General features: G+C 40.2%; 3 protein-coding genes across 4 annotated transcripts; 1 reads left to right on the plus strand and 2 right to left on the minus strand.

The window, feature by feature from the left end:
- Positions 1–235: 235 nt before the first annotated feature.
- LOC310816643 (uncharacterized protein) lies at positions 236–2,331 on the plus strand. The gene is made up of 4 exons (XM_083686905.1): positions 236–750; positions 1,343–1,471; positions 1,578–1,630; positions 1,847–2,331. The coding sequence occupies exons 1-4, from the start codon at positions 441–443 to the stop codon at positions 1,976–1,978; spliced, it is 624 nt and encodes a 207-aa protein (XP_083543031.1). The 5' UTR covers positions 236–440; the 3' UTR covers positions 1,979–2,331.
- A 1,257-nt stretch (positions 2,332–3,588) lies between these two features.
- LOC310815768 (uncharacterized protein) lies at positions 3,589–6,226 on the minus strand. Of its 2 annotated transcripts, none has more exons than XM_083685688.1 (5): positions 5,936–6,226; positions 5,409–5,765; positions 4,295–4,408; positions 4,126–4,184; positions 3,589–3,952 (listed from the first exon to the last, which is right to left on the minus strand). In XM_083685688.1, exons 1-5 carry the CDS (start codon positions 6,084–6,086, stop codon positions 3,821–3,823), a joined length of 813 nt encoding a protein of 270 aa, XP_083541814.1. In that variant the 5' UTR covers positions 6,087–6,226; the 3' UTR covers positions 3,589–3,820. The 2 variants fall into 2 exon arrangements, with proteins under 2 accessions (XP_083541814.1, XP_083541813.1); XM_083685687.1 differs by having other exon boundaries at positions 4,126–4,190.
- A 639-nt stretch (positions 6,227–6,865) lies between these two features.
- Positions 6,866–8,676, minus strand: LOC310815950 (uncharacterized protein). Its single transcript, XM_083685915.1, has 5 exons — positions 8,651–8,676; positions 8,157–8,513; positions 7,751–7,867; positions 7,568–7,626; positions 6,866–7,394 (listed from the first exon to the last, which is right to left on the minus strand). Exons 2-5 carry the CDS (start codon positions 8,500–8,502, stop codon positions 7,263–7,265), a joined length of 654 nt encoding a protein of 217 aa, XP_083542041.1. The 5' UTR covers positions 8,503–8,513; positions 8,651–8,676; the 3' UTR covers positions 6,866–7,262.
- Positions 8,677–13,005: the final 4,329 nt, after the last annotated feature.

A 13,005-nucleotide genomic window follows, 5' to 3' on the forward strand; every position in this document is an offset into this window, starting at 1 on the left:
AGTCACAATGCTCAGACCAGGGGCCATAGGCAGTCACAATGCTCTGACCAGGGGCCATAGGCAGTCACAATGCTCAGACCAGGGGCCATTGGCAGTCACAATGCTCAGACCAGGGGCCATAGGCAGTCACAATGCTCAGACCAGGGGCCATAGGCAGTCACAATGCTCAGACCAGGGGCCATAGGCAGTCACAATGCTAGAAGAAGGAAACAGGAGAGAAACTTGTACAGGGGGGTAGTGGGGGTGAAGAGGTCTACTATTTACTGCTCAAAATGTATAGTAACAACTGTATATTTAGTAACAACTGTATGTTTAGGCAATGGTGTGTTACTATGATGCACTAATACCAAGCAGAGAATCAGTACTGCACTGTCTGTCGCTTTATTCTGTGTCATCCAACAGGTTCCAAGCCCATTATTAGATCTGTGATACAAAGAGCAATGCCTGGTCCAAACCATTTAGGGACCAATGTAACACTGCAGTGCTCAGTACTCTCTGAGACCTGTACAGGAGGACACACTGTGTACTGGTTCAGAGCCGAATCAGGAGAATCCCATCCAGGAGTCATTTACACCCAGGGGAACAGGAGTGATGAGTGTGAGAAGAGCCCTGAGACTCCCTCTCCTACACAGTGCTGTGTCTACAGCCTCCCCAAGAACAACCTCAGCCCCTCTGATGCTGGGACTTACTACTGTGCTGTGGCCACATGTGGGGAGATACTGTTTGGTAATGGCGCTAAACTGGATGTTGGTAGGTTATGAATAATAATATATGCCTTCTAGCTGACGCTTTTATCCAAAGCAACTTACATTGCAGTGAGTGCATACATTTTTCAGTATACATGGTCCCAGTGGGAATCAAACCCACAACCTAAGCGTTGTTAGCGCCATGCTCTACCAACTGAGCCGCAGAGGACCATAGAGGAATATGTATGTGATGTACAAATAATGGAGGTACTGTATAGTACAGCAGTTGTGTATGTATGAAGTGTAATAGGGTACTGGTGGCTTAGTGGTAACACAACAGTTATGTACTGTACATGTATCTCGCCCTGGGTTCACCGTCTCTCACCTGTTTCCCTCACTACTGATGGTCCTTTGTCCAAAAATGTCAACATCACAGAAAAGCACAGAGAAAACAAGGCTTAGGGTTCGGGTTAGTGAGTTGTGCTGTCGGGGCTTGTGATACAGTCGTAGAATCGGCATCGTTGTTGACTTATTGAATTATTCTGGACGGAATTTACACTTTTGAAAGGCATGCACATTTTTAGTAAAAATGAGTATAGCTGATCTTTTAGGGTAGTAAATGTCTCAAATAAATGTTTTACCGTTATTCCTCATAGAGAAAGCAGCAGATCCTGTAGTCATTGCTCTCGGAGTGACATCGGCTGTCTGTGTGATTGTGATCGTGATTCTCATCGTGATTCTCATCTGCACCAGAAACAGAAGGACGGATTGTGAAAATTGCAAAAGTGAGCTGTTTATCATTACATTCTTCCGATTAATGTTGAATATTTCTATGAATTCATGAATTGATGAACTAACCCTTTTTAATATGTTTGTTATCCATGGAAACAGAGAGAGCCTCTCATTGCCATGACAACTCAACTAAAACACAGACAAGTGGTCAGGTAACATTACTTTGTGTAATATATTGTATATTTCACTTTGTAACTGAAAAGCTGCTGTAGGCCTAATGCACAATATAATTATCAATTTAATAATACAATTACCACAGACCTCATATGATTATTTTGGGACTAATGATTCCTTCAATAGTATTAAACTATCTCAAGTAAATCTCACATTGCCGATACATACAGTGAAAGCATTATGATTATTCACAGGGCCGAGATGAAGACATGTTGAACTACGCTGCAGTGCATTTCTCTGAGAGGAAACCTAAAGGAGGAAGAAAGAAGAGAGGGACACCACAGGAGAGTGTGTACTCTGACGTGAGGTCCTCAGGCTGCCAGTGAACTTGCATACAGAAGTAGTGTTTTTTGTTTTGTGAAGAATCTCTTTTTGAATATGTTCATAAACTTATGTAGAACAACCAAAAAATAAGACAGGTAAAGCTTTATTAAACTTTATTAAACCCAAATTCATACTAATTTATATCAAAGGGTAAGCACTCGGTTTTTAACAAGATCTTTGAAAATGTCTTTGTTCTGTTTGTGCTTACATTTTATATATTTCATTTCTTTAGGAAAACATGTATGAAAAACTGTATGACTGTTGTGATACTGTCGTCAATGTTAAATGAACTTTGTAAAATAATGCTGTAATCCCTGCACTGTATGTCAATATTAACTCAATTAAATTACATTTATTCAGAATACAACGTCTTCCCTTTAATGACAATTCGTTTTTCTATACAATTAATCACATTATCTAAAATGATATGGCTTAGATTACACTTTTGGCGACTGGTCTTTGAAGGGACGGGTCAATCAATGGTCTGTTTAGAACTGGGAAATTCTCGGTTGAAAATGGATATGTAAAATACAGAAGATGTTATACTGCATGTTAAATGCCACAGGAATTACAGAGGAAGACTATATATATATATACGTATATATGTATATACACACACACTCACCGAACACTTTATTAGGTACACTATACTAATACTCTCAAAACAGCCTCAATTCTTCGTGGCGTTGATTCCACAAGATGTTGGAAACATTCCTTTGAGATTCTGATCCATGATGACATGATTGCACCACACAATTCCTGCAGATTTTTCAGGTGCTTTCAAGCTGTGAATCTCCCGTTCTACCACATCCCAAAGGTGTTCTATTGGATTCAGATCCAGTGACTGGGAAGGCCACTGAAGAACACTGAACTCATTGTCATGTTCATGAAACCAGTTTGAGATTACTTTTGCTCTGCGACATGGTGCATTATCATGCTGGAAGTAGCCATTAGAAGATGGGTAAATTGTGGCCATGAAGGGATGCACATGGTCAGCAACAATACTCAAATAGGCTGTGGCATTCAAGCGATGATTGATTGGTATTAACGGCCCAAAGTGTGTCACGACTGAAAATTAGAGTTTGCACCTGGCTCTTGACCTATTACTTTAGCGACTAACAGCGAATACATTTGTCTAAGTAAGTGAATTATCTATCCATCAGTCATCAAAAGAAAAAGTCATCTATGTGAGGACCTGGGGCAATTGGCGGTCACAATGCTAGAAGAAAGGAAGATTTTTTATTTTTTATTTATTATTATCATTATTTCCAGGGGGGGTAGTGGGGATGAAGAGGTCTTTAGGAGGGACAGTTAAGATGTAGCCTGAATAGATGGGTCGGATGATGTAGAGGAAGAATCTACAGGAGCACGCTGTCGCTGTGATGTTCACCACAAAAGGATAAGTAGTTGTCAAGGATCACCCCAAGATTCTTGTCTGTCTGGGAGGAGGTCACAGTGGAGTTCTCGACTGTGATGGAGAAATCTGGGAGAGGGCAGGCTTTCCCAGGAAGGAAGAGCAGCTTGAATATGACATACTATTAAATGTTCATTACGATTACAAAAAAAAATCTGAACAAAAGTAAGGTTATGAAGTTTATTTTTACAAGGCCAATATAAAATGTAACTAATTCAAATATGAATGTAAAGGATACCTCCACATGTTTGTGCTGCTAAATGTTCAAGAACACAAAAAAGCATACAAAAATCTGACCATCAGACCCAAGCAAGGGATAATGTGGATCAAAAGCCCTTGAGGGTTGTGGTAATATTGCAGGTTGATTACACTAAAGCCCAAAAAGAGACTTCCCCATTATAAAGTTGAATTGAATTACATCAAATGAAGTTCACTGGCAGCCTGTGTACCTCACGTCAGAGTACACACTCTCCTGTGGTGTCCCTCTCTTCTTTCTTCCTCCTTTAGTTTTCCTCTCAGAGAAATGCACTGCAGCGTAGTTCAACATGTCTTCATCTCGGTCCTGTGAGTAATGAAGACGTTTCAAGACTTTAGTAACAAGACACTTTATAATGATACTATATTGAAACCTCAGGGTTCAATCAGACTGGGATTCCAAAGATCACATTACAAAGGTGTTGTCAACAGTCAAAACACTGACCAATGCTCTTTGGACAATTCATTTACTGTATTTACCTGACCACTTGACTGTTCCGTAGTTGAGTGGTCATGTCTGTGACAACCAGAGGCACCGTCTGTTTCTATGAATGCAAACAAACTGTTAAATATGTACAAATATTTGACATTGATGTGAAAATGTATAACTGCAGGAACCCTCCACACTGTACAATATCAAAGAGCTCACCCTTGCAATGCTCACAAACCGTCCTTGGTTTTCTGGTGCAGATGAGAATAAAGTTCACAATCACACAGACAGCCAATGCCAGTCCCAGGCCAATCACTACAGGGTCTACTTTTTCTAGAAAATGAAAAATAAACATGTCTTGGCATTCATGCATCTTTATGTGCAGTAAAACTATCATAATAATCATAATAATAATCATAATCATAATTCATTTATTTTGTATTGCGCTTTTCTCAGTACTCATAAACACTGCAGTAGATAAATAAAAAGTCAAACAAAAGCACAGTCAGTAAAAACAACAATACAAATAGTTAAAGATTAAAAGCAAGTTCAAAAAGACGATCCTTGAAGGATCGTTTGAAAGAGGAGATATGTCAATATCTGAGTGATATATGACAAATACATTCTTTTTTTACATCATTTCATATTTTAAATAGTAGCTTTTGTATGCAACGATTTTACTTCTGGCCACTAATTCCAGGAATGGCGGGCCATGGGCTTGTTTGATAGCTATGTTAGCTAGCTACCTAATTTAGGGTACTTAGAGCAAACCCGACACCCTAACCATAGCAAGGAAGCAACCTTACCTCGTAAATCGGAGATATTATATTGAAACAAAGTATGAGGTGACATTAATTTTCCAACTGAAATGCATTTCAGTACCTTTCGTTTCAGTTAAGTTTCATGTTTTATTTTTACGTTTGATCTCTCTCACATTTATGCTTTTGAAAGAAAGTATATTCTGATTTGTCAGAAAATGAGCTTTTAAAACTATGCTTTTCAGTGCACAGATACTTTAACATACAACCTGAGTTGCTGACACTATTTAATGCTAAATCAAGACTGATTAGTTTCACTGGATAACATTAGATACATTTTAATATCTTATTCAACCAGGTTACACTCATTGAGATCAATCTGTTTTTCAGAGGTCCAAATCAGTTCCTGTCAATATAATGAAAAATCACTTTAAATTCACAAGAATCGTAATTTACCAATATACATTTCTGTTCTGTTACCAAACATGGTGTCCCATCATGTGTCAAAATGTGGCCAGACAACAAGAACTTTTTGTGCATCACAACAACAAATAATTTAAAAAAAACAACTGTACCGAAAACAAGTTTAGTTCCGTTGCCGAACAGTATCTCCCCACATGTGGCCACAGCACAGTAGTAAGTCCCAGCATCAGAGGGGCTGAGGTTGTTCTTGGGGAGGCTGTAGACACAGCTCTGTGTAGGAGAGGGAGTCTCAGGGCTCTTCTCACACTCATCACTCCTGTTCCCCTGGGTGTAAATGACTCCTGGATGGGATTCTCCTGATCCGGCTCTGAACCAGTACACACTGTGTCCTCCTGTACAGGTCTCAGAGAGTACTGAGCACTGCAGAGTCACAGAGTCTCCTGGATAGACCGGGTCAGACACTAGCTGCTGCACAACTCTCTGGTAGGTCGAGGTCTGTCGATTACCCCCTATGTTGTGAAGTTACATTGAAAAGGGGGCATATCCAAAATTATAGAATAACAATTAGGCTTTCTTGTATTACCAGAATCTTTCAATGCACAGCTTAGAAATACAAAAACACAATTTTGCGTTCATGGTCCTAATAAAGCATAATGTTAGATTGATCAAATACAATTACCTGGTATGGACAAAAATGTCCCGTTTCTATAGTTCATCTGAAGCAATGCCCATATTCCACAGAAGTAAGTCGCCTCATCTGATGTACTGATGTTTCTGATAATGAGATGGGAGGCATCTCCATCTAAATCCACTGTGAAACATGGATTCATAAACTCTCCAGGAAGAACAGGATCTGTAGAACCAGTTAAAGTTGCCACAACGTGTGGTATTTGACCAACAGCCTGCTTGTACCATTGCAGGATTTGGAAGTTTTTATCATCTGAGAACGAACAAGACAGAGACACGGTCCCTTGGAGTTCAGCTGTGATCAGTGGAAATGGCTGACGAACATCTTCGGTTTGAATCAGATCTAAAAACAAATGTGAAAGAGAGCAGTTTTGCAAAAGCATCTCTTACTCACTCAGACATCAATAAGCATTAGTCAATGAGTAGGTCAGACAATGAATAATGATGGCATCCTAAAAACATAATTCTGTGGTCAAAGCATGGGTTAGGGTTAACTAACTTAACTAACTTAACAAACGTAAAATCATACACCCCATCCTCTTTATACACGACTGTCCAATAAAATATCATTACACATTTACTCCTGAAGTATTACAGTCCAGTAAGACAATATTGTTTAGACATGCACTTACACAGATGAGCGAAGAGCACAGTAAGGTTGATTCTGATCATCTTGGTAGGTTGTTGTGTTGTGAAAACAGATTGTCTTTCCTCTCCTAACTATGAAACATGTAATGACTGATGTGGCAAAATGAGCAGAAATACTGTGCAGGATGGGCTGGTTTGAGATCAAAGAGTAACCTGATTGGTTGAGGGGGAAACATTGAACTTCAACACTTCCTGTCACATTTCCAACCAATAAGCTGTTTAAGTAATCAGTCCAGTGATGCGTTTGTTTTCACATGTATTTTATTGTGCAGTAATTTATAATTAACACGTCAAAAACAAAGTAAATGCACCAAGCCAGGATTAAGAAATATGCAGCTGTATCAAAATATGATGTCAATAGTACATACTGTAGCCAACAACTTTTTGGGGGGGTCTTGACAAAAGTGATGTCACAAAGTTTATTAAGGCTCATATGAAAAGTTATGAATACACCTAGAAATTTAAAGAATAATTCCATATGTTTCCCTGCCAATACATTTTCAGAAAAAAAACATATACAGTAATAACTCAGACCATTAGACCCAAACAAGGGATAATGAGGATGCAAAGGCCTTGTGGTTTGCAGTGGCATTGCAGTCTAATTGCACTCAGGCCCTCAAAGACACTCCCCATTGCCTTCCATTCTACAATTGCATTACATCAAATGAAGTTCACTGGCAGCCTGAGGACCTCACGTCAGAGTACACACTCTCCTGTGGTGTCCCTCTCTTCTTTCTTCCTCCTTTAGTTTTCCTCTCAGAGAAATGCACTGCAGCGTAGTTCAACATGTCTTCATCTCGGTCCTGTGAGTAATGAAGACGTTTCAAGTCATTGATAACAAGACACTTTATAATGATACTATATTGAAACCTGGGGGTTCAGTCAGACTGGGATTCCAAATGTCACATTACAAAGGTGTTGTCAACAGTCAAATCACTGACCAATGCTCTTTGGACAATTCATTTACTGTATTTACCTGACCACTTGACTGTTCCGTAGTTGAGTGGTCATGTCTGTGACGATGAGAGGCACCGTCTGTTGCCATTAATAAAAAAAATGTGTTTAATATGTCAAAAAGATGTTGTGACATAAATCTGAAAATGCCCTGAAGGTGAATCTGAAGGTGCCCTTCCACACTGTACAATATCAAAGAGCTCACCCTTGCAATGCTCACAAACCGTCCTTGGTTTTCTGGTGCAGATGAGAATAAAGATCACAATCACACAGACAGCCAATGCCAGTCCCAGGCCAATCACTACAGGGTCTACAATGTGTTCTAGTAAATGAAAGAAAAAGTAAACATGCTTTGGCATTAATACTTGTTTCTTCATGCACTGGACAGTAAGACTATAGAGCTTTACATAAAGCCTGAGTTGTCTTAATATAAGGCTGCTACATTTTATTAGACGTTAAATAACTTGTCTTATTTTATATCAATATCATGATAAATCACTTTAATTGATAAACTACCAATATTCATTTTGGTTCAGTTACCAAATATGAAGCATGCATGTCTCACTGTTAATTTTTTATCGTTAGGGTTATTGATAATCATCAAAACCTACCGATAATAAGCTTAGTTCCGTTACCGAACAGTATCTCCCCACATGTGGCCACAGCACAGTAGTAAGTCCCAGCATCAGAGGGGCTGAGGTTGTTCTTGGGTAGGCTGTAGACACAGCTCTGTGTAGGAGAGGGAGTCTCAGGGCTCTTCTCACACTCATCCCTCTTGTTCCCCTGGGTGTAAATGACTCCTGGATGGGATTCTCCTGATCCGGCTCTGAACCAGTACACAGTGTGTCCTCCTGTACAGGTCTCAGAGAGTACTGAGCACTGCAGAGTCACAGAGTCTCCTGGATGGACCGGGTCAGACACTGGCTGCTGCACCACTGTCTGGTCGTCAGACCTCATCTGACTGCTGCCTAAATTGTATGAAATAGAACATATATGCCTGTTAATCTACACAATTTCAAGGAACAATTGAGCATAAATCGAAGAAATTCACAAATGGAATATTGAATATTGTGTTTCTGTTTAATCTATTGAACCTATACTATACCTTTTAATGATAGAAAAGTGCCGTCTTTGAACCTGAAAGTGTTGTCTCGCCCCATTGCACAGTAGTACATTGCTTCATCTTCTGGAGATGTCTTCAGGATACAAAGATGATACCCCTGTTCATTCAATTCTACTTCGAAGTGTGAATTGTTAAACCCAGCATGGAACATAGGCCCATCTAGATATCTCTGCATTGATACCACAATTTGTGGAATGCCCCCCACAGTTTGCCTGAACCAGTGTATTCGTTCGTTATTGGAGTCCTTTTTTGAGAAAACACATTGTAGAGTCACAGGGTCACCAAGTTGAACCGTGGTCACTGGACTTAGCAGGTGAACATGGTCCACATCTAAATCAAATGGAAACAGAATTGCAACAATAGGAATCACACATTAAAGCATATTATTCAGTCATGAGAAAACAGTGTTTCTCAATTCAAAGTACCTCATGCAGTCAAATATATTTCCAGTTGGCAAAATATATTTCCAGTCGAAAGTTTTTACTTAGTTTGTAGTTTTTGTCGTATCAGTTAGTGTAATGATGGATGTACAACTATTGATCACAGTTTTTCTGCATCTATCAATAGATAATATCCTCCAACTCTTCTATGTTGAACTTAATTGAATTGCAGCATGATATTGAATATTAATAATTAATATATTAATGCTGGAATTGTACTTACACACTGTACCCAGGAGAACCACATTAAGCCATATTCTGATCATCATGGTAAGTATTGTTTGTGTAGTACTACTGTACCTCTGAAGCATCCTCTGCATGAATGACAGTGCAGTGTCAGGATGATCAAGGTATTTCAAAATGTAAAAGGGACCTGATTGGCTGAAACATATAAGACGCTCTTTACTTCCTGCTATATTTCTCAACCCTTAACCCATTTCTCTAGTACAACTGAGTATACTATAAGTTATGTCAACGGTCTTTCGTGTTATACATGTATTTCCAAAAAACACTGATCAAGAGGTTTTTTTCAACTGCACTATGCCACCCCTACTCAACCCTCTGCTGTCCTGTTTCCATTTGTACAGGTCTAACACAGTCTTTGACAAATACATATAAATATAAATTATCGAATGGTTATGTTTAATATGAATTAAAATGTAGGTTACTGTATTCTATATTCAGTAATACAATAACAGGTATGTCACTACATAATCAGAGACCACAGCATAACAACGCTGACAATATTAAACACGACCATTTTCTTAATTGGCCCCCATGTTCAGGCCAAATGGCATCAGTTGCAATTGAAGGACTCCACCTGTAAGGTTGAACCCCATTGATGGTGAGATATCAAATGGTTAAAGGGATAGCTCACGCAAATTACAAGATCATATACTGTATCTGGTTCCTCACCCTGAATGGACAGACTTCAGTCCAACTCAAGTAAGGTGAACAGTGACTCTCTACCGTGTTTTCTCAGACAGAGAATACCAGGAGGGCAGATGTTAAATGACGACCAGACAGTGGTGCGGCAGCCAGTGTCTGATCCGGTCCATCCAGGAGACTCTGTGACTCTGCAGTGCTCTGTACTCTCTGAGACGTTGTTGACAGTATTATAGGTAAACAATTGAAATAGGAGAAATATTTCATGATATATTATATGGCATTTAGCTGACGCTTTTATCCAAAGCGACTTACATTGCAGTGAGTGCATACATTTTTCAGTGTATATGGTCCCAGCGGGAATCAAACCCACAACCTTAGCGTTGTTAATGCCATGCTCTACCAACTGAGCCACAGAGGACCATTGATATCGTCCATATACTGTATGTTTCAGAAATTGGCTTGGCTGTGGCGTTAGTCATGTGTGTGATTCTGATAGTCTTTCTTGTCTTTTCACCCCTGGGTCGCTGTCCTCTCCACGAGCCCTAACCACTGGGGTCCCCCAGGGCTCTGTTCTTGGGCCTTTACTGTTCTCTCTCTATACCAAATCTCTCGGCTCTGTAATTTCTTCACATGGTTTCTCCTACGCAGATGACACTCAACTTTTTCTCTCTTTCCCCCCTTCTGACTCACAGGTGGCAACACATGTCTCGGCATGTCTTGCTGACATTTCTGCTTGGATGTCAGCCTACCACCTCAAGCTCAACCTTGACAAGACTGAGCTGCTCTTCCTCCCAGGGAAAGCCTGCCCTCTCCAAGACTTCTCCATCACAGTAGAGAACTCTACTCTGACCTCCTCCTATACAGCCAAGAACCTTGGGGTGATCCTTGACAACCACTTATCCTGTGAGGCGAACATCACAGCGACAGCACGCTCCTCTACAACATCAGAAGGATCCGCCCATTCCGCACCAGAGAAGCAGCACAACTTTTGCTCCAAACACTTGTAATCTCTCGCCTTGACTACTGTAACGCACTTTTGGCCGGTCTCCCCGCCTCCACCATCAGGCCTCTGCAGCTCATCCAGAACGCTGCCGCTCATCTGATGTTCAAACTCCCCAAATTCTCCCATGTCACGCCCCTCCTCCGCACCCTCCCGGTAGCAGCTCGCATCAGATTCAAGGCCCTGGTGCTCGCCTACCGAGCGGCAAAGGGGACAGCCCCTCCCTACTTGCAAGCAATGGTTATCCCCCAAACCCCTGCACGATCATTCCGCTCTTCCACCTCGGCTGCCCGCCTGGCACCGCCGCCTCTACGTGGATGCAGCGGCCGCACCACTCAGTCACGGCTTTTCACTGTCCTGGCGCCCCGCTGGTGGAATGAGCTTCCCACCACTGTCATGACTGCAGAGTCACTACCGATCTTCCGCCGTAGATTGAAAACCCATCTCTTCAGGCTACATCTTAACAGATAACAGGTTACATCTTAATAAATAATTTAAAAAATAATAATATATATTTTTTTAAAATGCCTTCTGGCATTACGACTGCCAGTGGCCCCTGGTGTGAGCATTGATTACTTTGTCTTATGATGACTGTTGGATAGATGATTCACTTACTTAAACAAATGTATTTGTTGTAAGTCGCTTTGGATAAAGGCGTCTGCTAAATGCCACAAATGTAAATGTAAATGTAAACATGCAGGCAGAGAAGAATATCCCTAAGCCAAAGTTATAGGCCAAAATTTTGGCCTCTTGAATTGCGTTTTGGAGTGTCATGTCAGGCCAAAAAGATTGTTTAATCAATTCCCCTGTTTTAAAACTCCTCAGATCTATCTCTTACATTGTTTAATCTAAATCATTGTTAACACAAACTGCACAATTATTGTAAAAGGTTTATAGGGATCTTGTAGTCTCTTTTTCATATCTCCTCTGTCAATCGATGTCTATCTGTAGTTTGAGTATACGTTTGAGTATGTATTTTGCTATCTGCCCAGACTTTTGTTATAATTATTTGTCATTATGTGTAACTTTAAATGCAATAATGTAACAATGTAATTATGTAATAATGTCTGAATCCTTGCTTTGGAGTGGATTCAATAAAAAAATAATCAGGATTTGGTGCAATGCATTATAGGGCTATATTTACTGTACGCTAACACTTGAGCCTGGTCCCTAAAAAGGAATGACAAATACTGTAGATAAGCATAACTGTTACAAGGAAGGATACATGTGATGGCCATCAAGGGTGGCTGCTTTGCAGAGGAGTGACGTATTTATCTTCTCTTGACAATCAAGGCTGAAGGCAGGAAGTTACCAGTCACAGCTGTGTCTCCACACAGTGCCGAAGAGCATTTTAGATAATAGATTCAGAACATTTCCGCAATGAAACTCAACTGGTAATTAACACAAAAACATAAAGTAAGACCCTTCTGTTCAAAACCTATTTTGCAAGCGAAACTTGGCAAGAAGGCAACAAGGTAGGAACAGTGTGTACATACGGTATATACAGAATGTGCAGTACAATACATTACTATGAAAACATTTGATGCAAAGGAGTAGAACATGTATTAAACTCTTAATTGCACTGTGGAAAATATACAAGATGAATACAAGTGTTGTAATGATATAAATTCATTTTACAGTACTATAAGGGCATCATTCTACTTAAGAATACCACTGTTGCATTCATCACAGGGCTTCTCAGGCACCTATAAAGAGAGATACAAATATCGTTCTTTCTTTTTTTCTTTTTTTAAGAGGGAGTGTTCACACTGATGGGCAGGCAGAGACAAAATGGGAGGGCCCTTATACGGTCCTACATGAGGTGTGGCCTGTCAGATGCTCCTCCCCCATCTGGAGATGAAGATACTGCACAGTAGTTTAACAGAACATCAAAATGTCCCCAAACTATCAGTCCCCTGCACGACAGAGAAAGTCTTCTCCTGTCTCATCAAAATATATGTACTTTGTGCCCTTTATTGAATAGGCATACTTATTATTTCCATTGTAAC

Source organism: Argentina silus (genome assembly GCF_951799395.1).
Source record: "Argentina silus genome assembly, chromosome: 15".
NCBI lineage: Eukaryota > Metazoa > Chordata > Actinopteri > Argentiniformes > Argentinidae > Argentina > Argentina silus.

Bases quoted from the DNA above. Each gene is read 5' to 3' on its own strand.
- LOC310816643 (XM_083686905.1), top strand. From the start codon at position 441: ATGCCTGGTCCAAACCATTTAGGGACCAATGTAACACTGCAGTGCTCA. The intron at 1,472-1,577 runs GTGAGCTGTTTA...CCATGGAAACAG, and splicing joins GGATTGTGAAAATTGCAAAA to AGAGAGCCTCTCATTGCCAT. The intron at 1,631-1,846 runs GTAACATTACTT...GATTATTCACAG, and splicing joins AAACACAGACAAGTGGTCAG to GGCCGAGATGAAGACATGTT.
- LOC310815768 (XM_083685687.1), bottom strand. From the start codon at position 6,086: ATGAATCCATGTTTCACAGTGGATTTAGATGGAGATGCCTCCCATCTC. The intron at 4,191-4,294 runs GTGAGCTCTTTG...TTGCATTCATAG, and splicing joins GGTTTGTGAGCATTGCAAGG to AAACAGACGGTGCCTCTGGT. The intron at 3,953-4,125 runs GTAAATACAGTA...CATTACTCACAG, and splicing joins CGGAACAGTCAAGTGGTCAG to GACCGAGATGAAGACATGTT.
- LOC310815950 (XM_083685915.1), bottom strand. From the start codon at position 8,502: ATGAGGTCTGACGACCAGACAGTGGTGCAGCAGCCAGTGTCTGACCCG. The intron at 7,868-8,156 runs GTAGGTTTTGAT...TTCATTTACTAG, and splicing joins CGGAACTAAGCTTATTATCG to AACACATTGTAGACCCTGTA. The intron at 7,627-7,750 runs GTGAGCTCTTTG...TAATGGCAACAG, and splicing joins GGTTTGTGAGCATTGCAAGG to ACGGTGCCTCTCATCGTCAC.